Source organism: Macaca mulatta, chromosome 10 (genome assembly GCF_049350105.2).
Source record: "Macaca mulatta isolate MMU2019108-1 chromosome 10, T2T-MMU8v2.0, whole genome shotgun sequence".
Lineage (NCBI taxonomy): Eukaryota > Metazoa > Chordata > Mammalia > Primates > Cercopithecidae > Macaca > Macaca mulatta.
In genome coordinates this window covers 20,334,946-20,360,753 of record NC_133415.1, presented here as the reverse complement: position 1 = coordinate 20,360,753, position 25,808 = coordinate 20,334,946, and the positions used below count along the sequence as shown (strand labels likewise).

At 45.3% G+C, this 25,808-nt stretch overlaps 1 protein-coding gene and 1 long non-coding RNA gene across 27 annotated transcripts in view; both read left to right on the top strand.

Moving 5' to 3' along the window:
* Window positions 1-25,808, top strand: part of RNF185 (ring finger protein 185) — a 47,802-nt gene that overhangs the window by 3,143 nt on the left and 18,851 nt on the right. For 4 of the 26 annotated variants that reach the window (XR_013399280.1, XM_077950028.1, XM_077950029.1 and 1 more), the window contains 2 exons: window positions 17,673-17,722; window positions 25,495-25,718. Coding sequence is in view for 23 of the 26 variants with exons in the window: in XM_077950028.1 (XP_077806154.1) it covers window positions 25,543-25,718 (176 nt within the window). In the remaining 3 variants the exon portion in view is untranslated. Of the gene's footprint in view, window positions 1-1,174; window positions 2,169-17,672; window positions 17,723-25,494; window positions 25,739-25,808 lie in introns of all 26 variants that reach the window. The other 22 variants (XR_003719916.2, XM_077950048.1, XM_015150053.3 and 19 more) reach the window with 11 other exon arrangements.
* On the top strand, window positions 1,175-20,076 carry LOC144331787 (uncharacterized). The gene is made up of 4 exons (XR_013399286.1): window positions 1,175-1,649; window positions 10,474-12,073; window positions 13,965-14,216; window positions 17,853-20,076. It is a non-coding gene; the product is annotated as an uncharacterized LOC144331787 (long non-coding RNA).

Here is a 25,808-nt window from a genome sequence, read left to right as displayed (position 1 = left end):
TTTATATGGTCTGTGAGCTAAGAATGCTTTTTACATTTTTCTTTTTTTTTTTGGACGGAGTCTCTCTCTGTCGACCAGGCTGGAGTGCAGTAGTGTCATCTTGGCTCACTGCAAGCTCCGCCTTCCGGGTTCACACCATTCTCCTGCCTCAGCCTCCTGAGTAGCTGGGACTACAGGCGCCCGCCACCACGCCTGGCTAATTTTTTGTATTTTTAGTAGAGACGGGGTTTCACCGTGGTAGCCAGGATGCTATCGATTTCCTGACCTCGTGATCCACCCGCCTCAGCTTCCCAAAGTGCTGGAGTTACAGGCTTGAGCCACCGACATTTTTCTTTTTTGTTTTGAGATGGCGTCTGGCCGTGTTGCCCAGGCTAGAGTGCAGAGGCGTGATCTCAGCTCACTGCAAGCTCCACCTCCTGGGTTTGCACTGTGTTAGCCAGGGTGGTCCATCTCCTGACCTCGTGATCTGCCTGCCTCGGCCTCCCAAAGTGCTAGGATTACAGGCATGAGCCACCATGTCTGGCCTGCTTTTTACATTTTTAAATGATGGGAAATAAAAGAATAATAATATTACATAGGTGACAATTACAGGAAAATAAAATTTCAGTGTTCATTTCAGCCACACCCATTTATTTATATTTATACATATATATTTACATATTTTCTTTGGGTACTTTAATGCTACTCAGTGGAGTTGATTAGTTGCCATAAAAACCATATGGTCGACAGAGTCTAAAGTATTTACTCTGTGGCCCTTTACGGAAAAAAATTGCCAATTCCTGACCTGCATCATGTACTTTTTTTTTTTTTTTTTTTGAGACAGTGACTCGCTCTGTTGCCCAAGGTGGAGTGCAGTGGCACAAACGTAGCCTACTACAACCTTGACCTCCTGGGCTCAAGCCATCTTCCCACCTCAGCCACCTGAGTAGTTGGGACTACGGGCACATACCACCACACCCAGCTAACTTTCAAATTTTTTGTAGAGACGAGGTCTCACTATGTTGCCCAGGCTGGTCTCAAACCCCTGAGCTCAAACGATTCTCCTGCCTCAGCCTCTCAAAGTGCTGGGATTACAGGTATGAGCCACCACTCCCAGCCATATATTGTTTTTCAACTTTTTATTTTATTTGTTTATTTATTTATTTTTGAAACGGAGTCTTCCTCTGTCTTCCAGGCTTGAATGCAGTGGCGCGATCTCGGCTCACTGTAACCTCCACCTTCCGGGTTCAAGCTATTCTCCTGCCTCAGCCTCCTGAGTAGCTGGAACTACAGGCGCACACCACCTCGCCTGGCTAATTTTTGTATTTTTAGTGGAGACAGGGTTTCCCATGTTGGCCAGGATGGTCTCGATCTCCCGACCTCGTGATCCACCTGCTTCAGCCTCCCAAAGTGCTGGGATTACAGGCTTTAGCCACCGTGCTTGGCCCCTTATTATTATTTTTTAGATGGAGTTTCACTCTTGTTGCCCAGGCTGGAGTGCGATGGCACAATCTCCGCTCACTGCAACCTCTGTCTCCCAGGTTCAAGCAATTCTCCTGCCCCAGCCTCTCAAGTAGCTGGGATTACAGGCATGTGCCATCACACCCGGCCAATTTTTATATTTTTAGTAGAGATGGGTTTCACCATGTTGGCCAGGCTGGTCCTGAACTGCTGACCTCAGGAGATCCACCCGCCTTGGCATCCCAAAGTGCTGGGATTACAGCCGTGAGCCACTGCGCCCGGCCCTTTTATTTTGAAATAATTTTAACCTTATACTAAACTTGCAAAAATAATCCACAAACTTTCTGTGTGTTTGTCATCTAACTTCACCTAATGTCAAAACTGTACATAATTATATCAAAATTATCCAAACAAGAAATTTAACATTAATACAATATTACTAGCTAATCTAGAGACTTTATTCAAATTTTGCCATTTGTCCTACTATATCCTTTTTCTGTTTCAGGACCCGATCCTGGATCCTACATCACATTTAGTTATCAAGTCTCCCTGGTGTCATCAGATATCTGAGACAGTTCCTCATTGTCTTTTTTTTTTTTTTTTGAAACGGAGTCTCACTCTGTCACCCAGGCTGGAGTACAGTGGCACGATCTCAGCTCACTGCAACCCCCCACTGCCGGGTTCAAGCGATTCTCCTGCCTCAGCCTCTGGAATAGCTGCGATTACAGGTGTGTGCCGCCATGCCCAGCTGTTTTTTGTATTTTTAGTAGAGATGGGGTTTCACCATGTTGGGCAGGCTGGTCTTGAACTCCCAACCTCAGGTGATCCACCTGCCTCAGGCCTCCCAGAGTTCTGGGATTGCAGGTATTGCCACCACACCCGGCCTGCATTTGCACTAAAATTTATTTTCTTTAAATTTTTTGTCTGTTTGTTTTTGAGACAGAATTTCACTCTTATTGCCCAGGCTGGAGTGCAGTGGTGCGATCTTGGCTCACCGCAACATCTGCCTCCTGGGTTCAAGCGATTCTCCTGCCTCAACCTCCCGGGTAGCTGGGATTACAGGCATGCACCACCACGCCCGGCTAATTTTGTATTTTTTTTTTTTTTAGTAGAGACAGGGTTGCTCCATATTGGTCAAGCTGGTCTTGAACTCCCGACCTCAGGTGATCCATCTGCCTCAGTCTCCCAAAGTGCTGAGATTACAGGCGTGAGCCACCGCGCCTGGCCATTTGCACTCAAATTTATGAGGGTTCCAGTTTCTCCGCATCCACAACAACACTTGTTATTGCCCACTAAAAAAATTATCTCTCTCCTAGTGGGTGTAAAGTGATATCTCATTGTGGTTTTGATTTGCATTTCCTTAATGGCTGACGATGATGATGATGTTCTTATTGATCATCTGCATATCTTATTTGGAGAAATGTCTGTTTAGCTCTTTTGCTCATTTTGTAATTGAGTTATTTTATTTGTTATCATGTACAACTTTGAATGTAGGTATTCAAAGAGTTTGCAGATCCCTTGAAACAACTCAATGATCTGACCTGCAAATTCTGAGGCAATGCCAGTATCTCCCTGATCTGAATGTAGTTGGATCTGGACATACTGAAGCACAAAGTAAATTTCCATTTGAGGCTACTGACCACGCAGAGCTTGACTCAAACCCAGCCACTTCTGGCCATGTGGAGTTGGAGTGGCCATGGTCAAGTGAAAGAAAGGGTACTGTTTGTGTCCAGAAATGAGGTTGTCAACCAAGATATGATAAGACCAGTTGGGGAGCCTTCATTTTGGGTGCTACTCTGGTGTATGTCTGGTTATAGGCAGGGAGTCGAGGAGTCAGTGGTGTTTTGAATGCTCAGGACTAGCTGCTCATAGCTACATAACTACAGTGCACCTAGGCCTATCTTGATCCTACAGCATTCATCTGTAACCAGACCATCTTGGACATGTACCTTGAAACAAACAAAAACTTCAGTAATGTAAATTGTGAAAGTAATATATGCTTATTTTATTATTATTAATTTTTAGAGATGGAGTCTTGCTCTGTTGCCCAGGCTGGAGTGCAGTGGCACAATGCCGACTCACTGCAGCCTCCATCTCCTAGATTGAAGCAATTCTTGTGCCTCAGTTCCCGAGTAGCTAGAATTACAGGCACGTGCCACCATGCCCGACTAATTTTTGCATTTTTAGTAGAGGGGGGTTTCATGATCTTGGCCAGGCTGGTCTGGAACTCCAGACCTCATGAGAGTGATCCACCTGCCTCAGCCTCCCAAAGTGCTGGGATTACAGGCATGAGCCACCATGCCCCGCCAATGTGCTCATTTTAGACATTTTGGAAAATGCAGAAAAATCTTCGTCTCCCCACCCTAATCATCCCTAGCTCTAGTATCTAGAGAACCTTTGTTACAATTGCTATATTTCCTTCTTGTTTCCTGCCACGGGGCACATTTGTTTTTTTGTGTGGTTTTTTTTTTTTTTTTTTTTTTTTTGAGATGGAGTCTCGCTCTGTTGCCCAGGCTGGAGTGCAGTGGCCGGATCTCAGCTCACTGCAAGCTCCGCCTCCTGGGTTCACGCCATTCTCCTGCCTCAGCCTCCCGAGTAGCTGGGACTACAGGCGCCCGCCACCACGCCCGGCTAATGTTTTGTATTTTTAGTAGAGACGGGGTTTCACTGTGTTGGCCAGAATGGTCTCGATCTCCTGACCTCGTGATCCGCCTGCCTTGGCCTCCCAAAGTGCTGGGATTACAGGCGTGAGCCACCGTGCCCGGCCCACGGGGCACATTTGTAATAGTTGGAATCACTCACTGTACACAGTTCCATATCTTGCTTTTTCTTATTAAAATCTAAAACTGAAGAAAAAACACATTTTAATGTTAATGTCTCCATGTTTTTGCCAGCCATCTCATAAGCATTACTTCTTTTTTTTTTTTTGGCGGGGGGGGGGACAGAGTCTGGCTCTGTTGCCCAGGCTGGAGTGCAATGGTGCGATCTCGGCTCACTGCAACCTCTGCCTCCCGGGTTCAAATGATTCTCCTGCCCCAGCCTCCCGAGTAGCTGGTATTATAGGCACCTGCCACCACACCCAGCTAATTTTTGTGTTTTTGGTAGAAACGGGATTTCACGATGCTGGCCAGGCTAGTCTCGAACTCCTGATCCCAGGCGATCCACCCACCTCAGCCTCCCAAAGTGTTGGGATTACAGGCGTGAGCCACCGCGCCCAGCCTATAAGCATTACTTCTGATGGCCTGCATAGATTTCCATTTCCTTAACTGTTCATTTATTCAATAAGTCTTATTATGTAGACATAATATGTATAATAAGCACTTGGTATGTTCTTAGTGGGATAGAAATGTAGTTTTGATTTTTTTAAATAAGGAGCATAGATTTTCTTATATTTTTTTTTATTGTGGTAAGATGTACATAGCATAATATTTACCGTTTTAACTAATTTTATTTATTTAAATTTTTTTGAGATAGGGTTTCACTCTGTGGCCTAGGCTGAAGTGTAGTGGCAGCTCACTGTAGCTTCAACCTTTGGGGCTCACGCAGTCCTCTTGCCTCAGCCTCCTAAAGTGCTGGGATTACAGCAGTGAGCCATTGTGCCTGGCCATTTTTAACTATTTTTAAATGTACAATTCAGTGGCATTAAGTAAATTCACAATGTCATATAACCATCACCACTATTTCCAAAACTTTTTCAGCTTACCAAACAGAAACTCTACCCATGAAGCAATAACTCCTTATTCTCTCCTCCCCCCAGCTCCTGGTAACCTCTGATCTACTTTCTATCTCTATGAATTTGCCTATTCTAGATATTTCCAATAAGATTCTAATAAGAAAATCATACAATATATGACCTTTTATGGAAATGTAGGGTTTTTTTTTTCCTTTTTTTTCTTTTTCTTTTTTTTTTTTTTTTTTGAGACAGAGTCTCACTCCGTTGTCACCCAGGCTGAGTGTAGTGGTATCATCTCAGCTCACTTCAACCTCCGCATCCTGGGTTCAAGCAATTCTTGTGCCTCAGCGTCCCAAATAGCTGGAATTACAGGCGCTTACCACTACACCTGTCTTATTTTTGTGTTTTTAGTAGAGATGGGGTTTTGCCACTTGCCCAGGCTGGTCTCGAACTCCTGACCTCAAGTGATCTGCCCGCCTTGGCCTCCCAAAGTGCTGAGATTACAGGCATGAGCCACTGTACCTGGACCTAGTTTTTTTAATTGTAGTGAAATTCATATAAAATTTACCATCTTAACCATTTTTTAAGTATACAGCTCAGTGGTATTAAGTATGTTCATATTCTGGAAGCATCACCACCATCTACCTCCAGAACTGTTTTCGTCTTGCAAAAGTAAAACTCTGTGTCCGTTAAACAATAACTCCCTATTTCTTTTTCACCCTAGCCACTACCAACCACTATTCCACTATCTATGATTTTAAGTACATCATATAAGTAGAATCATACAAGTAGAATCATACAGTATTTGTCCTTTTTTTTTTTTTGAAGATGAGGTCTAACCGTGTGGCTGGTGTCAGACTCTTGGGTTTAAGCGATCTTTCTGCCTCAGCCTCCCAAGTAGCTGGGGTTACATGTGGGCACCACTGCACCCAGCTTAGTATTTGTCTTCCTTTGACTGACTTATTTCACTTAACATGATGTTCTTGAGGTTCATTTATGTTGCAGCATATGTCAGAATTTTTCTTCCTTTTGAAGATAAAATGATATTCCATTGTATGTATTTTGCTTATCCATTCATCTGTTGATGCACACTTGGATTGCTTCCATGTTTCAGCTATTGTGAATACTGCTACTCTTTGCGACCTTGCTTTCAATTATTTGGGTACATACCTAGAGGTAGAATTGCTGGATCATATGGTAGTTCAGTTTTTAAGTTTTTTGAGGAACCTCCGTGCTGTTTTCCACAGCAGCTGTACCTTTACATTCCCACCAACAGAGCACAAGGGTTCCATTTCTCTACATCCTTGCCAAAACTTGTTATTTCCCGGTTTTATAAAAATAGTAGTCATTCTAATGGTATCTCATTGTGCTTTTGATTTGCATTTCCCTAATGATTAGTGATGTTGAGCACACTTCTGTGTGCTTTTGGGACATTTGTGTATCTTCTTTGAAGAAATGTCTCTATTCAAGTCCTTGGCCCCCTCCACCCTTTTAAAATTTTTTTTTGAGACAGAGTCTGTCTCTCTCTTGCCCAGGCTCGAGTGCAGTAGTGGAATCTGGGCTCACTACAACCTCTTGCCTCCTGGGTTCAAGCAATTCTCTTGCCTCAGCCTCCCAAGTAGCTGGAAGTACAGGTGTGTGCCACCACACCTGGCTAATTTTTTTGTATTTTTAGTAGAGACAAAGTTTTGCTGTGCTGCCCAAGCTGGTCTCGAACTTCTGACCTCAAGTGATCCGCCTGCCTCAGCCTCCCAAAGTGCTGGAATTACAGGCCTGAGCCACCATACCTGGCCCCACTTTTGAATTAGGTTGTTTTGTTGTTAAGTTTTAGGAGTTCTCCGTATATTCTAAATATTAATTCCTTTTCAGATATACGATTTGCAAATATTTTCTCCCATTCTGTGAATTGCCATTTACTCTATTGGTAGTGTCTTTTTATGCACAAAAATTTTAAATTTTTTTTTTTTTTTTTTTTTTTTTTTGAGACGGAGTCTCGCTGTGTCACCCAGGCTGGAGTGCAGTGGCACGATCTCGGCTCACTGCAAGCTCCGCCTCCCGGGTTTACGCCATTCTCCTGCCTCAGCCTCCGAGTAGCTGGGACTACAGGCGCCCACAACCGCGCCCGGCTAGTTTTTTGTATTTTTAGTAGAGACGGGGTTTCACCATGTTAGCCAGGATGGTTTCGATCTCCTGACTTCGTGATCCACCCGCCTCGGCCTCCCAAAGTACTGGGATTACAGGCTTGAGCCACCGCGCCCGGCCTAAAAATTTTAAATTTTTATGAAATCTCATTTGTCTACTTTTTCTTTTGTTACCTGTGCTTTTGGTGTCATTCCAAGAAATCATTGCCAGAAATACAGTTTTTAAAGTCATGACCAAGTGGCTGCTGGTTTAAAATTCTCAGAGGTGGCCCTAATTGCTGCCTGGTTATCATACCCTACTTCTCTTTTTTTAATTTTTATTTTTTTAAAGACAGGGTCTCTCTGTCGCCCAGGCTGGAGTGCAGTGGCGTAATCTCAGCTCACTGTAACCTCTGCCTCCCGGACTCAAGCAGTCCTCCATCTTTGCCTCTTGAGTAGTTGGGACCACAGGCATGCACCACTGCTCTTGGCTAATTTTTGTATTTTTTGTAGAGATGGGGTTTTGCCATGTTACCCAGACTGGTCTCAAACTTGTGGGCTCAAGTGATCTGTCTGCCTCCACCTTCCAAAGTGCTGGGATTACCAGCTGAGCCACCACGCCCGGCCTTCAAACCCTACTTCTCTACTCTGCTGTAGATGACATGAGTCCATCTCTTCATTTCACTGGTCATTGGGAACAAAGCATCCTGTCTTCCAGCTGGCCTAAGGACATGCAAAGATTAAAAGCAGCAATTCTATGTTCATTGAGCCAGATTGTGTCTGCTTCTATGGAAATGGCCTAGGGGACTGACTGGCCATTCTGTCCTGGGTCCAGTTGCCAGGTTAATTCCTATGATAGTTTCTATAGCACCTGACTCTGATACTCACTCTCCCAGTTGCTCCTCAGAAGTGCCTTGTGATGTAACAATGATGTGGTTTTTTTTTTTTTTTGAGACAGAGTCTAGCTCAGTTGCCCAGGCTGGAGTGCAGTGGCGCAATCTCGGCTCACTGCAAGCTCCGCCTCCCAAGTAGCTGTGCTCCTGCCTCAGCCTCCCAAGTAGCTGGGACTACAGGCGGCTGCCACCACTCCCGGCTAAGTTTTTTTTGTATTTTTAGTAGAGACGAAGTTTCACCATGTTAGCCAGGATGGTCTTGATCTCCTGATCTACTGATCCGCCTGCCTCGGCCTCCCAAAGTGCTGGGATTACAGGCGTGAGCCAGCACATCTGGCCAGATGTGGTCTTTATTTTTTGTTTATTTAATTTATTTATTGAGACAGAGTCTCACTCTGTCACCCAGGGTGGAGTGCAGTAGCACGATCTTGGCTCACTGCAGCGTCCACCTCCTGGATTCAAGTGATTCCCATGTCTCAGCCTCCCAAGTAGCTGGGATTACAGACATGTGCCACCACGCCCAGCTAATTTGTATTTTTTGGTAGAGACAGGGTTTCACCATGTTGGCTAAGGTGGTCTCGAACTCCTGACCTCAGATGATCCACCCACCTTGTACTCCTAAAGTGCTGGGATCACAGGTGTGAGCTACCACGCTTGGCCAGGTTTTTATTTTTTAATATTTATTTATTTATTTTTGAGACAAGGTCTTTGTATGCTGCCCAGGCTGGTCTGAAACTCTTGGCCTCAAGCAATCCTTCTGCCTCAACCTCCTGAGTAGCTGGCATGTTCCACTGTGCCTGGCATGGTGGGGGTTTTTAAAGATGATCAGGTCTCTGAATACAGGAGTGGATCCTGGGCAAAGCCCAAGGAAGTTTCTTGTGTTTTTCTTAACGCTATCATCTCTGCCAAGGTACTTCTTAGTGTGATAAGCTTTTTGTTTTTTAATAGTTACATTCTGACTTGGTTATAAACTCCTTGAGCACAGGAACCAGGACCTTCTCTGATTTATTTATTCATTTGTTTATGAAACGGGGTCTCACTCTGTCGCCCAGGCTGGAGTGTAGTGGCACGATCTTAGCTCACTGCAACCTCCGCTTCCTGGGCTCAAGCGATTCTTCTGCCTCAGCCTCCCTAGTAGCTGGGATTACAGGCGCCCACCACCAAGACCAGCTAATTTTTTTTTTTTTTTTGTATTTTTAGTAGAGATGGGGTTTCACTATGTTAGCCAGGCTAGTCTTGAACTCCTGACCTCAGGTGATCCACCTGCCTCGGCCTCCCAAAGTGCTGGGATTACAGGCGTGAGCCACGGCACCTGGCCCTCTGATTTATTTTTATCATGGGCCTAGTAGTTGGCATTCTCTGAGTGTTTGCCAAACAGCACTGGTAACAAATATAATGGAGGTGGCTCAAGGCACAAGACCAATTTGTAAAAGTCAATATTATAGACTTTTCAAAATGGTATCATTTTGGTTTTCTCTTTATCACAGTTGGTCCTAGTCAGGACCTCCTGTTGAAAGAAGAGAGAGGCTGGGCGCAGTGGCTTATGCCTGTAATCCCGGCACTTTGGGAGGCCGAGGCAGGCGGATCACCTGAGGTCAGGAGTTTGAGACCAGCCTGACCAACATGGAGAAACCCCGTCTCTACTAAAAATACAAAATTAGTCAGGTGTGGTGGTGCATGCCTGTAATCCCAGCTACTCAGGAGGCTGAGGAAGGAGAATCTCTTGAACCTGGGAGGCAGAGGTTGCGGGGAGCCGAGATTGCGTCATTGCACTCCAGCCTGGGCAACAAGAACGAAACTCCATCTCAAAAAAAAGAAAGGAGAAGTGAGATCATTGTTTTGTCAAGTATATACAGGGTATTAAAATCTAAAGTTTTCTACTTAATTGGTTGGATCTTGTTAGCCTTATTGTTTTTATACTCTACCTTCAGAATATTTTAGAGGTCTTTAGCTCAACCTCAGGTAAAATATTAATTAATGACATTTTATAGAATCTGAATTAATGAGGTTTCACTGACAGTGTGAAAATAAAAGTTAAACCTGTCCAGGTGTGGTGGCTAATGCCTGTAATCCCAGCATTTTGGGAGGCTGAGGTGGGCGGATCACTTCAGGTCAGGAGTTCAAGACCAGCCTGGTCAACATGGGGAAACTCTGTCTCTACTAAAAATACAAATAAATTAGCCAGGCGTTGTGGTGCACACCTGCAATCATGAATTCAGAATATTAATCTTACTGCTTCCTCCTTAGTTTCTTTGTCTAATGGGGGTAGGCACTGTTTCATACTTATTTAAAATAATAACAAGGCTGGGCGCGGTGGCTCATGCCTGTAATCCCAGCACTTTGGGAGGCTGAGGCAGGCGAATCACCTGAGGTCAGGAGTTTGAGACCGGCCTGGCCAACAAGGTGAAACCCTGTCTCTACTAAAAATACAAAAATTGGCCGGTTGTGATGGTGCACACCTGTGGTCCCAGCTACTCGGGAGACTGAGGCAGGAGAATCGCTTGAACCCAGGAAGCGGAGGTTGCAGTGAGCCAAGATCTTGCCACTATACTCCAGCCTGAGCAACAGAGTAAGACCCCATCTCAAAAAAAAAAAAAAAGCAGAACCCTTATTTTGTAGATTTTTCTCATGACAAAGGGATGGCAGGAACAATTGTTCCCCATTTGCAGGTAAGGACACTGGCATAGTGAGTGACAGACCTGAGCCTTAGGCTAAGTCCTCTGGCTCCAGATTATTCCTTTCACGGTGTTACACTAGAAATTCACAGCCCTTAATTGTTGTCTGTGCAGTCTGAAGAGCTTTTCTTTAAAACACTGTTTTCCTCAGCTGTATTGGTTTGATTGAAATTAAATCCCCTTCATTCATTCACATACCTTAATCAAACATCTACTTCCTGTCAGGCACTGTGCTGTTGGCCCTAGGAGGTATCTCACTAGAGCGGGTAATAGTTCAGTGGATAACCAAAACTCTGTGTATGTTATCTTTAATGGCGGCGGGGGGGTACCAATTTGAGAAAACTTGAAACTTCTAGTTGCAGATCCCTGAATTTTTTTTTCATTTGTGTAAGAGTTTTGGGTAATACTTTAAAAAAAAAATGACTCTTATGTAACATTTCCAGTTCTGAACAGCGTGTTTTGCTCTTGTAGGATACTGATTTTCCACAACTCTAGTTGGCTATATTGAGTTATACAGTTGTAGTTGCTCCTGGGCATCAGGTCTGTCCACACACACACACACACACACACACACACACACGGATATCAGGTGCTCCTGAGGCACCTAGCCCTGTGCTGAGTAAGGAACCTGGAAGCTGGGTATCCGCTTGAGGAGACGCCCAAGAACAGATCATTGAGTTACCATTTGTTAAGGACATTGGCTTGGGTTGGGAAGCTTTGCCTCTGACTAAGTCTTTGACCATGGACAAGTGACCTAACTACTCTGAGCCTTTATTTAACATCCCAAGCGATACTAATGATGATACAGTGGTGTTTACCTAAAGGCCATAAAGATTAAATGAGATAATTCATGTAGAGGGCTGAGCAGAGTGTTAGCTGATGTTACTTATAGTGATAAGATATATAACAAGTGTCCCCTAATTTTAACACTTGGGGAAAATCTGATTTTCTCTGGGTCAAATTGTGTCTAATTTTAGATTTCCTCTCAGCTCATAAACATACACAGTTCTGATGTCTCATTTATTCTACAGTCAAGGAACGATGCTCATTGAGAAAGGAAAGTTGTGACTCATTTACTCAGCAAATTAACCGAGTACCTGCTGGTTGCATGTCTCTATGAGGAATATACAAAAACAGTTTACCTTCAGTGAACTCAGAGAGACCTTAAAAAGGAGGGGGATTAACATTTCATGAGTACTTAACCTATGTGCCCGGCAGTATGCTAGTCCCGTACTGTTTAATCTCTGTTTTGTTTTTTTTTTTTTAGATGCAGTCTCGCTTTGTCACCCAGGCTGGAGTGCAGTGGTGTGATCTTGGCTCACTGCAAGCTCCGCTTCCCGGGTTCACGCTATTCTCCTGCCTCAGCCTCCCGAGTAGCTGGGACTACAGGCGCCCGCCACCACGCCTGGCTAATTTTTTGTATTTTTAGTAGAGACGGGGTTTCACCGTGTTAGCCAGGATGGTCTTGATCTCCTGACCTCATGATCTGCCCATCTCGGCCTTCCAAAGTGCTGGGATTATAGGCGTGAGCCACCACGCCCGGCTATCTCTCTTTTTTAGAACTGTCTTCTGAGGAACGTATTAGCCTCATTTTAGCAAATGAGAAAAACAAAGGCTCAGAGAGAAAATAACTTGTCTGAAGTCACAGAATAAGTTGCAGAGCTGAGATTTGAACTCAGCCATCACATTCCTCTGTGTTGTGCTAGTTTTTAAGGAAAAAAGTTAAGGAACATTTTATGACAAGGCAACTTCTTGGATGACACTTAAAAGTTTGTGCCAGTGGTAGTACAAATCCCATTTCACTCTTTAAAAAAAAATTTTTTTTTTAATTTAAGAAACAGTCTCCTTCTGCCTCCTAGGTTGGAGTGCAGTGGCATCATCATAGCTCACTGCAGCCTTGAGCTCCTGGGCTCAAGTGATCATCTTGCCTCAGCCTCCCAAGGAGCTAGAACTACAGGCACACACCACCATACCTGGCTAATTTTTAAAATTTTTTGGTGATGGGGTCTCACTATATTGTTCAGACTAGTTTTGAACTCTTGGCCTTAACTGATCCTCCTGCCTCGGCCTCCCAAAGTGCTAGGATTACAGGAGTGAGCCACCATTCTTGGCCTCCATTTTGTCCTTTTTAAAAAATGAAACCTGGTAATTTTTCAAAAATAACTGAAGCTTAAAACCCAACAAATGAGGCTGGGCGCGGTGGCTCAAGCCTGTAATCCCAGCACTTTGGGAGGCCGAGGCGGGCGGATCACGAGGTCAGGAGATCGAGACCATCCTGGCTAACACGGTGAAATCCCGTCTCTATTAAGAAATACAAAAAACTAGCCGGGCGAGGTGGCGGGCGCCTATAGTCCCAGCTACTCGGGAGGCTGAGGCAGGAGAATGGCGTGAACCTGGGAGGCGGAGCTTGCAGTGAGCTGAGATCCGGCCACTGCACTCCAGCCTGGGTGACAGAGCGAGACTCTGTCTCAAAAAAAAAAAAAAAAAAACCCAACAAATGATCAAAACATTCTCTGTATTTGAAAATAATGGAAGAGGCCGGGCGCGGTGGCTCATGCCTGTAATCCCAGCACTTTGGGAGGCCGAGGTGGGCGGATCACCTGAGGTCAGGAGTTCGAGACCAGCCTGACCAACATGGTGAAACTCTGTCTCTACGAAAAATACCAAAAAAAATTAGTTGGATGTGGTGGCGGGTACCTGTAATCCTAGCTACTTGGGGGGCTGAGGCAGGAGGATCGCTTGAACCCAGGAGGCGGAGGTTGCGGTGAGCCAACATCACACCATTGCACTCCAGCTGGGCAACAGAACGAGACTCTGTCTCAAAAAAAAAAAAAGTAGTGGACGAAAATGTGAAAAAGTAGGAACAACTGAGTCTAGAATCCCCATTCAAATATGTGTTATCGCTGGGCATGGTGGTTAATGCCTGTAATCCCAGCAATTTGGGAGGCCAAGGCTGAGGCAGGTGGATTGCTTGAGCCCAGGAGTTCAAGACCAGCCTGGGCAGCATGGTGAAACCCCATCTCTGCAAACAAACAAAAAAAACTAGCTGGGTGTGGTGGCACACACCTGTAATCTCAGCTACTTGGGAGGCTAAGGTGGAAGGATCATTTGAGCTTGGGAGGTGGAGGCTGCAGTGAACTGAGATTACACCATTGCACTCCAGCCTGAGTGCCTGAGCGAGACTCTGTCTCAAAATATATTTATGTGTGTATTTGTGTGTGTGTATGTTTAGAAATTGTCCTATCTCTAAGGCCTGGCACAGTGTGTGGAACGTAATGAATCTTACTAGCAAGTTAGTGAATTTAAACTATCTTCCCAGGCTGCCAAAATTATATTTCTCGTTTCACTTAACTTATATTCTCCGGCCCAGGCACAGTGGCTTACACCTGTAATCCCAGCACTTTGGGAGGCCGAGGTGGGTGGATCACCTGAGGTCAGAAGTTCAAGACCAGCCTGGCCAACATCGTGAAACCCTGTCTCTACTAAAAATACAAAAATTAGCCGGGCATGGTGGTGGGTGCGTGTAATCCCAGCTACTCAGGAGGCTGAGACAGGAGAATTGCTTGAACCCGGGAGGTGGAGGTTGCAGTGAGCCTAGATCATGCCATTGCACTCCATCCTGGGCAACAAGAGTGAAGCTCTGTCTCAAAAACAAAACAAAACAAAACAAACATATATTATCTTTTGGAAAACATACATGTTATTGTCAGGGACATAGGGAAACAAATGTCTTACGTATTTCTCATAGGAATATAAATTGGCACATCTTCCCTGGGGGTATTCGGCACTATCTCAAAGTTACAAATATAAATACTTTGACCCTGCAGTTCTACTTCTGGGATTTATACTAATGATATAGTCAAGCAGTCTCGAAGGTAGAGAACAGGTATGTTGGGTTTCAGGAATAAGGAGAGACTTTTCAGCCTATATCCTTTTGTTGTACCTGTATACATGTTACTTATTAAAAAAAATAAAATTGTTAAAATTTCTGAGATAATTAATATTCTAAGGACCATTCACACCTCAGTTGTGAATGTACTTAATTCAGATTGCTTTCCTTTTTGTCCTCTACTGAGATCTGAATATATTGGACCTTTCACATCTTTTATTTTGTAATTTGAGATGAGATCTCTCTGTGTTGACCAGGCTGGTCTCGAACTCCTGGCCTCACGCAATCTTCCCATCTTGGCCTCCCAAAGTGGTAGGATTACAGGCGTGAGCTACCATGCTTGGCCTATTTTTTCCTGAGTATTAACACAGTACTCACTATGGAAAAGGTGGCAAGTACATGTAAGTTTTTTTTTTTTTTTTTGAGACGGAGTCTCGCTCTGCCACCCAGGCTGGAGTGCAGTGGCCGGATCTCAGCTCACTGCAGGCTCCGCCTCCCGGGTTCACGCAATTCTCCTGCCTCAGCCTCCCCAGTAGCTGGGACTACAGGCGCCCGCCACCTCGCCCGGCTAGTTTTTTGTATTTTTTAGTAGAGACGGGGTTTCACCGTGTCAGCCAGGATGGTCTCGATCTCCTGACCTCGTGATCCGCCCGCCTCGGCCTCCCAAAGTGCTGGGATTACAGGCGTGAGCCACCGCGCCCGGCCGTATTTTTTAAAGCTTAAGAAATTTGTCCATAAGTCCACTGTCCAGAGACTACTACCATTAATATTTTTGACCTCTTTTTTTGGTATCTTTTTAACCTGCTGATAACAAATAAATTCAGTTTTTTAAAATTTTTTGAGACGGAATTTGACTCTGTCGCCCAGGGTGGAGTGCAGTGGCGCAATCTTAGCTCACTGCAATCTCTGACTCCTGGGTTCAAGCTATTCTCCTGCCTCAGCCTCCCAGCTGCTCGAAATCCTGGGTTCAAGCAATCTGCCTGCCTCAGCCTCCCAAAGTGCTGTGAATGTAGGCATGAGCCACCGCACCTGGCCACATATATATTCAATTTTGTATACAATTTTACATCCTGCTTCCTTCTTTTCCCTTCCTTCCTTCCCACCCTCCTTCCTTCCTTCCTTCCTTTTTTTCTTTTCTTTCTCTCTCTCTCTCTCTCTCTTCTTTTCTTTTCTTTTTTTTCTTTCGAGATGGAGTCTTGCTCTGTCACCCAGGCTGGAGTGCAGTGGCGCGATCTTGGCTCACTGCAAGCTCCGCCTCCTGGGTTCACGCCATTCTCCTGCCTCAGCCTCCCGAGTTGCTGGGACTACAGGTGCCCGCCACTACGCCCGGCTAATTTTTTGTATTTTTTAGTAGAGATGGGGTTTCACCATGTTAGCCAGGATGGTCTCGATCTCTCCTGACCTCGTGATCTGCCCGCCTCGGCCTCCCAAAGTGCTGGGATTACAGGCGTGAGCCACCGCGCCCGGCCCATCCTGCTTTTTTCACTTAACATTATGTCATGTAATTGAAATTCCTATGTCAGCAAAATCTCTGTGGAAGCATTATTTTTAGTGGCTATGTAATCTGTTACGTGGATGTACCAGTTTATTTAATGGGAGCTAGATGGGGAGAAAAAGAGACGTTAAAATCATGGAGCCCTTTGGAAGGTTAGGCAGATCTGGGTTAGGTACCAGATAGGGTATGTGGGCCCGGCAGGCCAGGGCTGAAGGGCACTAAGAATCAAAGGCTTTTCTTCTTGCCTTAGTCCCAACCCTTGCTGCCTTACCATCCTTATATATGCCCTGGGCTTCGGGTACACTGAACTCAGCACAATGAATTATGCACTTGTTTCTTGTGCTGTGTCTACATCTTTCCCAGCATTCTCTGTCTTCAGGTACCATGTACACACTGTCAGTTCCCAGTATACTGGGTTGCCTTTGTTGGTTTACTTGTTTGTGTCTCCCTTTAGACTGAAAAAAAATGTTTTATTTCTGTATCTTGAATGCCTGGCAAATAATAGGATCTTCAATGAATCTTTGAAGATTCATTCTTATCTACTAAGTAGATAGGAAGATTAGAGGGAACCAGAGAAAAGGACCAGTGCAGCCCCAGTGAAAAGAAGCCAGTCCTTTCAGTCTTCTCTGTGCTTCTGATCCTATATTTGAGGGCCAGATCTCCGTGGGCTAGCCTCGGGACCTAAACACCACTTAGACTTTAAAATTTCAAAGCTGGTTTCTGTGTGTTCTAAGTTCCAATAAACTTATTCAGAGTTCTTCCCATTCCAGCCTTCTGTGAGTGTGATGTAGACATTCTTGGAATGCAGGTCCCATTTCTGCCTACGTGTGGTCCAGCAGCAGTCTAATGAGTGGTGCAGACAGGCTCAGGCACGCCAGGGTTCCTGGCAGAAAGCTTCCATGTGAATAAGCATGTGCCCACAGAAATGAGACCTCTGCTGGGATCGTGCAAGTTATTTATCACCCAAATTCGTAATCTTCATACCGAAGATTAACGTTTCTAGGTGTCTCGCTATACCCTGGTCTAGAAATTCTTGGAGTTAAAGGGGCAGATAAGGCAGATTATGAATTCCTACAGTTCTCTAGAACTTGATAATTGAATTTAAGAATGCTACAGAGTGTAATCCCAGCACTTTGGGAGGCTGAGACGGGCGGATCACAAGGTCAGGAGATCGAGACCGTCCTGGCTAACACGGTGAAACCCCGTCTCTACTAAAAAATACAAAAAGCTAGCCGGGCGAGGTGGCGGGCGCCTGTAGTCCCAGCTACTCGGGAGGCTGAGGCAGGAGAATGGCGTGAACCCGGGAGGCGGAGCTTGCAGTGAGCTGAGATCCGGCCACTGCACTCCAGCCCGGGTGACAGAGCGAGACTCCGTCTCAAAAAAAAAAAAAAAAAAAAAGAATGCTACAGAGAGATTTCCTCATGAGATCAAGTTCCCTGGTGGTTCCTGCAGGGATATTCAACTCTTGTGTTCTCTTTCTTGCTCAGTTCCTGTGAGGTGAGCCAGGCCAAGTGGACCAAAGGCCAGCTCTGGGAAGGTAATATATTGAAGATACTGGGTCAGTCAACTTCAGCCGCCAGGCTCTGTGTTCCTAGAGGATCATTAAGTACTGCAAATCTGCCTTAGTCCCAGCACCACATGTATCGCCCTGGACATCTCAAAGTTAGGGCTGTTTTTCAAAACTAGGTGTGAACTTATTTCTTAAAATGATCAGCTGTGTTCCAGTTGGACCAAATGCTGATTGATCTGAATTTAGCAGATTTGTCCCTTACCCCCCAAGTTTATCTGACCTCTCTGTAGTCCCTGTGGCTTGTAGCTGGGTAGGCCCTGAGGTTTCTGTCCCTCTAGAATAGTGTATTTTGTTGGTATTGCTTTGTGCTATTGATAGAGCTGTACCCTCTTCTAGAGCTGGGTTTCCAAAACTCTGTTAATTAGAGAATCGTCTAGGGTAGAAAGTGAGGGCTACATTAAAAACATACAGATTCTTAGGCCTGATCTAGGTCCAGATCCTGTTTAAATCTCTGAAGGGATCTGGGAACCAGATCTTTTGGGGGGAGGGTGAGAGGATGCTTTGTTTAAGAAAAACAGGCAAAAACAACAACAACAAAAGAAAAAACAGGTGAGTTTGATGGAACCTCTTGTTTAGAGTTCTTAAAATTAACCTATGTGCCTTTAGCTCCTGTACTAGACTCCAAGACCTCAACTTGGTCTTGTTCTTCTTTGTAACTCCTCCACAGTTGGTAGCACCAGACCTCAAATGTAGTTGGCATTGGAAAACTGTTGGTTGGTTGAATGAATAAATGGATGAATGATTAATTTACTCTGCACTCATTTCAAAGGGCACAAAAGTTACAACATTACACAATAAATTTGAGGGAAGACAAAGACCAGGTATTTAATTTTGTAAAGCAGTAATAGAGTAACATAGGAATGAAGAGAGTGCTGATGTTCTGTTAGGAAGTCTGAATTTGGTACTGCATGGTATCCTGGCCTTAGGCAGTCCTCTAATGTCCCTGGCCCAGTGTCCTCATCTGTAAAATGGCATGAGTATAAAATGCAGTGATAGATGTGAAATGCTTTGAAAACTAGAGAGTGGATTCTGGTCAGGAGAAAAGAATGGTCAGGGTAGGGACAGGGGCATAGAACTAGCCACAGCCAGGTTGCTTTGTGGTCAGGTCAAAGTCTGTAGCTTCTACAGGGACCATGAGAAATTTTAGCAAGACGGCCATATAGGTATGCTCAGGACCTGATTCTTTTTCTGCCTAGTTCCTGAGCCAATCAGGAACCTCTATGTTTTAGATCACTGTCCCAGTCCTGGCAGGCCCATATGGTTCTGTAGGTGCTCAGTAAACAATCCCCAGGAGAACAGCTGTGGGGCCCAAATATGTTACAAAGAAAAGTTGGTGACCAGCCAGCTAGGAGTTGACCAAAGTCAGTCATGTGTGCCCATCCTCACTCAGCAAATATTTGAGTGCCTGCTAGGATGAGGCTCTAGAGCCTGGGTGGGGACCACATGGTGTCTACTAAGAATTACAAGGAGAGTGATACGGCCTGCCTACAGTTGGGACATGCAGGCCTGTCTCAGTGCCTGGCCTGGCACAAGGCTGCCACTCCCTGCAAACTCTGAACTGACCTGTTACTGTCCCTTAACCATTCCTACTCCAACACCTACCTTGATCCTGGTTGTCCCCTTATGCCTGTGTAGGAGTATGGGCCATGCACAGCTTTGTTAGGTCCAGGAAGTGGGTTGGCAGTGGACCAGGTTACATGGTATGAAATGTGTGCCTCCCCAACAGCAACAGCCCTGTCCTGCCTTGGTGGGCCCTCCAGGTCACTGTGTTATTTCATAGGGCCACCTCAGTAGCCCTGTAGGAGGCATGATACTCTCGCTTTTCAGGTGAGAAAAGAGATTCAAATCATCAAGGGATCTACCATGGCCATATGGACAGGCAGTGATGGAACCAGGACTTGAACTCAGAACATTCAGGATTGGGGAAAACTGGAACATGGGGGGGGGGGGAGAAATTTTATGTATTATTATTCTTTTGACTGATTTCAAAAGTAATACATGTAAAGGCCAGGTACAGTGGCTCACACCTATAATCCCAACACTTTGGGAGGCTGAGGTGGGTGGATCACCTGAGGTCAGGAGTTCAAGACCAGCCTGGCCAACATGGCAAAACCCTGTCTCTACTAAAAAATACAAAAATTAGCTGGGTGTGGTCATGATCACCCATAAGCCCAGCTACTCAGGAAGCTGAGGCAGGGAGAATTGCTTGAACTTGGGAGGTAGAGGTTGCAGTGAGCCGAGATCACATCACTGCACTCCAGCTTGGGCGACAGAGTGAGACTCGTCTCAAAAAAAGAGAAGCAAAAAAAATAATACATGTAAAAATGTCAGTAATACATGTAAAAATAATAATACATGTAAAAAAAATACATGTAAAAATGACCTCTATATCCTTACTGATATCGAGATAATCGCTATTAACAGTTGAGTATGTTCTTCTACATTGTACATTCATAGCTCTCTGCATCCTCAAACTCCTGGGCATAAGTGATCCTCCTGCCTTGGCCTCCCAAAGTACTAAGGTTATAGGCATGAGCCACCATGCCTGGCCTAAAGCCATTTTCTAATACCTGTATTCATTATTGTAACATATGTAATATACTTCACATTTTATGATTTCCTTTTTAAAAATGTTCTTGTGAAAGTAATACTTGTGGCCAGGCGCGGTGGCTCAAGCCTGTAATCCCAGCACTTTGGGAGGCCGAGGCGGGCGGATCATGAGGTCAGGAGATCGAGACCATCCTGGCTAACACGGTGAAACCCCATCTCTACTAAAAATACAAAAAATTAGCCGGGCGAGGTGGCGGGCGCTTGTAGTCCCAGCTACTCGGGAGGCTGAGGCAGGAGAATGGCGGGAACCCGGGAGACGGAGCTTGCAGTGAGTTGAGATCCGGCCACTGCACTCCAGCCTGGGCCACAGAGCAAGACTCCATCTCAAAAAGAAAAAAAGAAAGTAATACTTGTTTGTTATAAAACATTGAAACAGGATAAGAATATAATAATTCAATGTCTCCTAGCCCTTATAGTCCCAGAAATAACTGTTGATGGTTTAATGTGTATTTTCTAGGCATTTTCTGTGTGTGTGTGTGTGTGTGTGTGTGTGTGTGAGTGTGTGTGTGTCTGCCTGTCTGTGTATGGATCCACATACATACATACTCATATACATACTTAGTTTTTACCCAAATAAGTTTATATACATACTCTTCTACAGCTTAATCTTTTTAAAAAATACCTTTTATTAGAGCTAGCCGCAGTGGCTCATGCTTGTTTTCTCAGCACTTTGGGAGGCTGAGGCAGGAGAATTACTTGAGCCCAGGAGTTTGACTACCCTGGGCAACACAGACCTCGTCTCTACAAAATAATTTAAAAATTAGCTGAGCATGGTGGTGTGCACCTGTAGTCCTTGCTACTTAGGAGGCTGAGGCAGGGGATTGCTTGAGCCCAGGAGGTTGAGGCTGCAGTAAGGTGTGATTGCACCACTGCACTCCAGCCTGGGCAACAGAGCGAGACCATCTCAAAAAAAGAAAAAAATACCTTTTATTGTAATTTTCAAACACACACACAGACTATTACAGTGAACCTCCATTCATCACCCAGCTTCAACAGCCAACTTCCTTGTTCTTGTTTCATCTTTTCTCTCCATTTTTATTTTTCCCCCCTGGAGTATTTTAAAGCAAATCCCAAATACTTTATTCCTTCAAAAATATGTGTCTCTATCAGGTCAGGTTTTGTTTAAAAAAAAAAAAAGATATCATTATCATACCCAACAAAATTAACAGTAATTCCCTTTTTTATGTATATATATATATTTTTTGAGACAGGGTTTCTCTTACTCTGTCACCCAGGCTGGAGTGCAGCAGCACAGTCGGCTCACTGCAGCCTCCACCCCCCAGGCCCAAGTGATCCTCCCACCTCAGCCTCTTGACTATCTGGGACTACAGTTGTGTGCCACCACACCCAGCTATTTTTTGTTTGTTTGTTTGTTTTTTGTTTTTGAGACAGTCACTATGTCACTTGGGCTGGAGTGCAGTGGTACAATCTTGGCTCACTACAACTTCTGCCTCGCAAGCTTAAGCAATTCTGCCTCAGCCTCTGGAGTAGCTGGGACCATAGACGTGCATCACCACACCCAGTTAACTTTTTTTTTTTTGTAGAGATAGGGTTTCACCGTGTTGCCCAGGCTGGTCTCAAACTGCTGAGCTCAAGCGATCCACCCACCTTGGCCTCCCAAGGTACTGGAATTATAGACATGAGCCACCATGCCCAGCCAACAATAATTCCTTCATATCGAGTAATACCTAGGCTAAACAGTTTTTGTCAGTCATGTCACCAGAGTCTTTGTACAGTTGGTTTGCTTGAATCTTGTTCCAGTAAGACCCACATACTACAAGTGGTTAGAATATCTCATATCTCAATCTATAACCCCAATCCCGTCCATGCTATTTATTTTTTGTGGAACTTTTTATTTGTCCTGTAGAAAGTCCCACATTCTGAGTCATTTAATACTTGCACCTATCCTCCATATTTTCTGAAAATGGGTAATTCATTTTATTTATTTATTATTATTATTATTGAGATGGAGTCTCTGTCACCCAGGTTGGAGTGCAATGGCACAGTCTCAGTTCACTGCAACCTCTGCCTCCCAGGTTCAAGTGGTTCTCATGCCTCAGCTTCTCAAGTAACTGGGATTACAGGTGTGCGCCACCATGCCCAGCTAATTTTTGTATTTTTAGTAGAGACAGGGTTTCACCATGTTGGCCAGGCTTGTCTTGAACTCCTGACCTCAGGTGATCCACCTGCCTCGGCCTCCCAAAGTGCTGGCATTACAGGCGTGAGCCACCGTGCCCGGCTGGTAATTCATTTTATTTTATTTTATTTTTTATTTTTTTATTTTTATTTATTTTTTTTTTTTTTTGAGACGGAGTCTCGCTGTGTCGCCCAGGCTGGGGTGCAGTGGCGCGATCTTGGCTCACTGCAAGCTCCGCCTCCTGGGTTCACGCCATTCTCCTGCCTCAGCCTCCGAGTAGCTGGGACTACAGGCGCCCGCCACCACGCCCGGCTAGTTTTTTGTATTTTTAGTAGAGACGGGGTTTCACCATGTTAGCCAGGGATGGTCTCGATCTCCTGACCTCGTGATCCACCCGCCTCGGCCTCCCAAAGTGCTGGGATTACAGGCTTGAGCCACCGCGCCCGGCCTTGGTAATTCATTTTAGATGCTTGATTAGTGTCTGAGTTTTAAAGCAAACATGCTGCATTGGTGGTGCTGTGTACTTCTGTTGCATCACATCAGGAGGCTGATGTGATTGATCTGACTTTATGGTTGTCTTTCCAAAATCTATATGCATAATTTTTAATGTTTTAAGATTTTTTTTTTTTTTAAAGAAACACACATAGGTTGGGTACTTAGGATTGTTGAGCTGGAATAATGAGGAAAGACAATAATGCGGCCCTCAAAACTGGGTTTTATCCTAAGATGAAGAGAGCACATGTAATATGGAGAGGAGGAAGGTCAGGGAGAAGGTCTTGGAGCTGAGGCCAGTGCATGGCAGTGGTGCTGCCAGCAGCCAGCTACCCTTCTGGGACATTATGTAAAATGATGTAACTGAGTGAAAAAGTGGTGGTGAGCCGGCCTCCTCTCCCTGCTCAAGTCACTGAGCTGGTATTGTGGTAAGGGATGCTCATGAGGCCAGAGCTCTGAGTGTGAAGGAAGGAAGCTTTCTGGGTCTGAGAAGGCTGTAACTTTTTGGTCCTTGTCTTGTCATACTCTGGAAGCTGACCTCAGGGCGACCTTCTGGTGTTCCAGTGGTAAGTCCTAAACTTGTGAAGGGGCCGCTTGTTTTGGAGATAATAGTAGGTTAAGATGACCTGGAGAGGCACAGTCTGAGAGCTGGAGGGGGCCACCTAGGATACCAGGGAGTCCAGTGCCTCATTTTACAGATGAGAAAATTATGATCAGTAGAGGGGAAGGGAGGTTCCCAAAACCACCTAGCAAGCTAGAGGCTGAGCCCAGTATCCAGGCCTCCATTTCTCTGACTGTAGTAGCCAGCCAACATTTCCTACTTGGAATTTCTGAGATGATGAGGGTGGCCAGATAAGGCTCCTGACAGATTCTTAATGTGCATCAAGAATTTCTGGGTATTGCTTGGTGTTGGTTTTATCCTCTTTCTTGTTCAACTCCTGGCTGGGTTCTTTGACTTGGAGGTGGTAGTCAACAGTGGTCTGTTTATACCAGCATTTAGTGGCCAGTTTAGTATGTAGTGGTACGGTGCAAACAGGGTGTCCATGAGTCCCAGTCTCAGCCCCATGTTAGTCAGCTAGCTGAGGTAACTGCAGTTTCCTAAAGAAATTGGACCAGATCAAGATTGTCCAAAACATAGTATGAGTGTGCCAGATGATGTCAGGTATATGAGGGTAAACTTTTCATTTGTTACTTTTATATTAACCGTTTTACTTATGGTTAAATATTACTGGTTTTCCATTTATAGCGGTGATATAAACCTCTTCTTTAAATGTACTGAGGCTAAAAAGTTGATGTATTTAGATAAAATAAAGGGAATAGTATTCCAATGTGGCAGGAGGAGGATTGAAAAAGATTGCAATATGGAAGACCTTGGACCAGATGATCTTTCTGGTCCTTTTTAGCTTCCTAACCTTTCATAGTTAACAGGAGTTTCTTAATATTCTGGCATGTGGGCTGGGCGTGGTGGCTCACACCTGTAATCCCAGCACTTTGGGAAGCTGAGGCAGGTGGATCACCTGAGGTCAGGAGTTCAAGACCAGCCTGGCCAACATGGTGAAACCCCATCTCTACTAAAAATACAAAAATTAGCCAGGTGGGCCGGGCGCGGTGGCTCAAGCCTGTAATCCCAGCACTTTGGGAGGCCGAGACGGGCGGATCACGAGGTCAGGAGATCGAGAGACGATCCCGGCTAACACGGTGAAACCCCGTCTCTACTAAAAAAATACAAAAAAATAGCCGGGCGAGGTGGCGGGCGCCTGTAGTCCCAGCTACTCGGGAGGCTGAGGCAGGAGAATGGCGTAAACCCGGGAGGCGGAGCTTGCAGTGAGCTGAGATCCGGCCACTGCACTCCAGCCTGGGTGACAGAGCAAGACTCCGTCTCAAAAAAAAAAAAAAAAAAAAAAAAAAAAAAAAATTAGCCAGGTGTAGTGGCAGGCACCTGTAATCCCAGCTACTTGGGAGGCTGAGGCAGGAGAATCACTTGAACCCGGGAGGCAGAGGTTGCAGTGAGCCAAGATTGTGCCACTGCAGTCCAGCCTGGGCAACAGAGTGAAACTCCGTCTCTCAAAAAAAAAAATTCTGGCATATGCCAATCACAGCCTTCCTGGCTTAACAGATTCACCTGCCAATATAGGGGCTGGACAGCCTGAATATTCCATTTAATTTAGCATATATTTGTCACCTGGGTTGATTATCGTGGGAGAATCTAAAGATGAGTGAGACAAGGTCCTGGTTCCTGTGGAGAACTATCTTGAGGCTGCTCTGTATTTGTGGAGTTTGTGTATCTGTGATACATTCTGGACCATGTTCATGAGAAGTTTCTGGGTCACTGTCCTCTGGGTTGTGCCCTACAACTCTTATCTTCTGCAGCGCTTTGGGAAGTCTGCTCAGGGATTCAGTCATAATCAGCTCTGGAGCTGAGAGAAGACAGGAATGTTGGCATGGAATCTGGGGGGAGAGGGCTGCAGAAATGGGCAGTCAAGAGTTCTCTGCCTTTTAGGATTTCCCTGGGGAGAGTCTTCACTCAGAGCTTCGCTGACAGCCAAGGATGGCAAGCAAGGGGCCCTCGGCCTCTGCATCTCCTGAGAACTCCACTGCAGGGGGCCCCAGTGGGAGCAGCAATGGCGCTGGCGAGAGTGGAGGTCAGGACAGCACTTTCGAGTGCAACATCTGCTTGGACACAGCCAAGGATGCCGTCATCAGCCTGTGTGGCCACCTCTTCTGGTCAGTATCCCTGCTCCTCTGCCAGAGAGCACATTGCCATGTTTGGAAAGCCCGTGACCCTGGACGGTTTGAAGCAGAATGCTTCCTGCT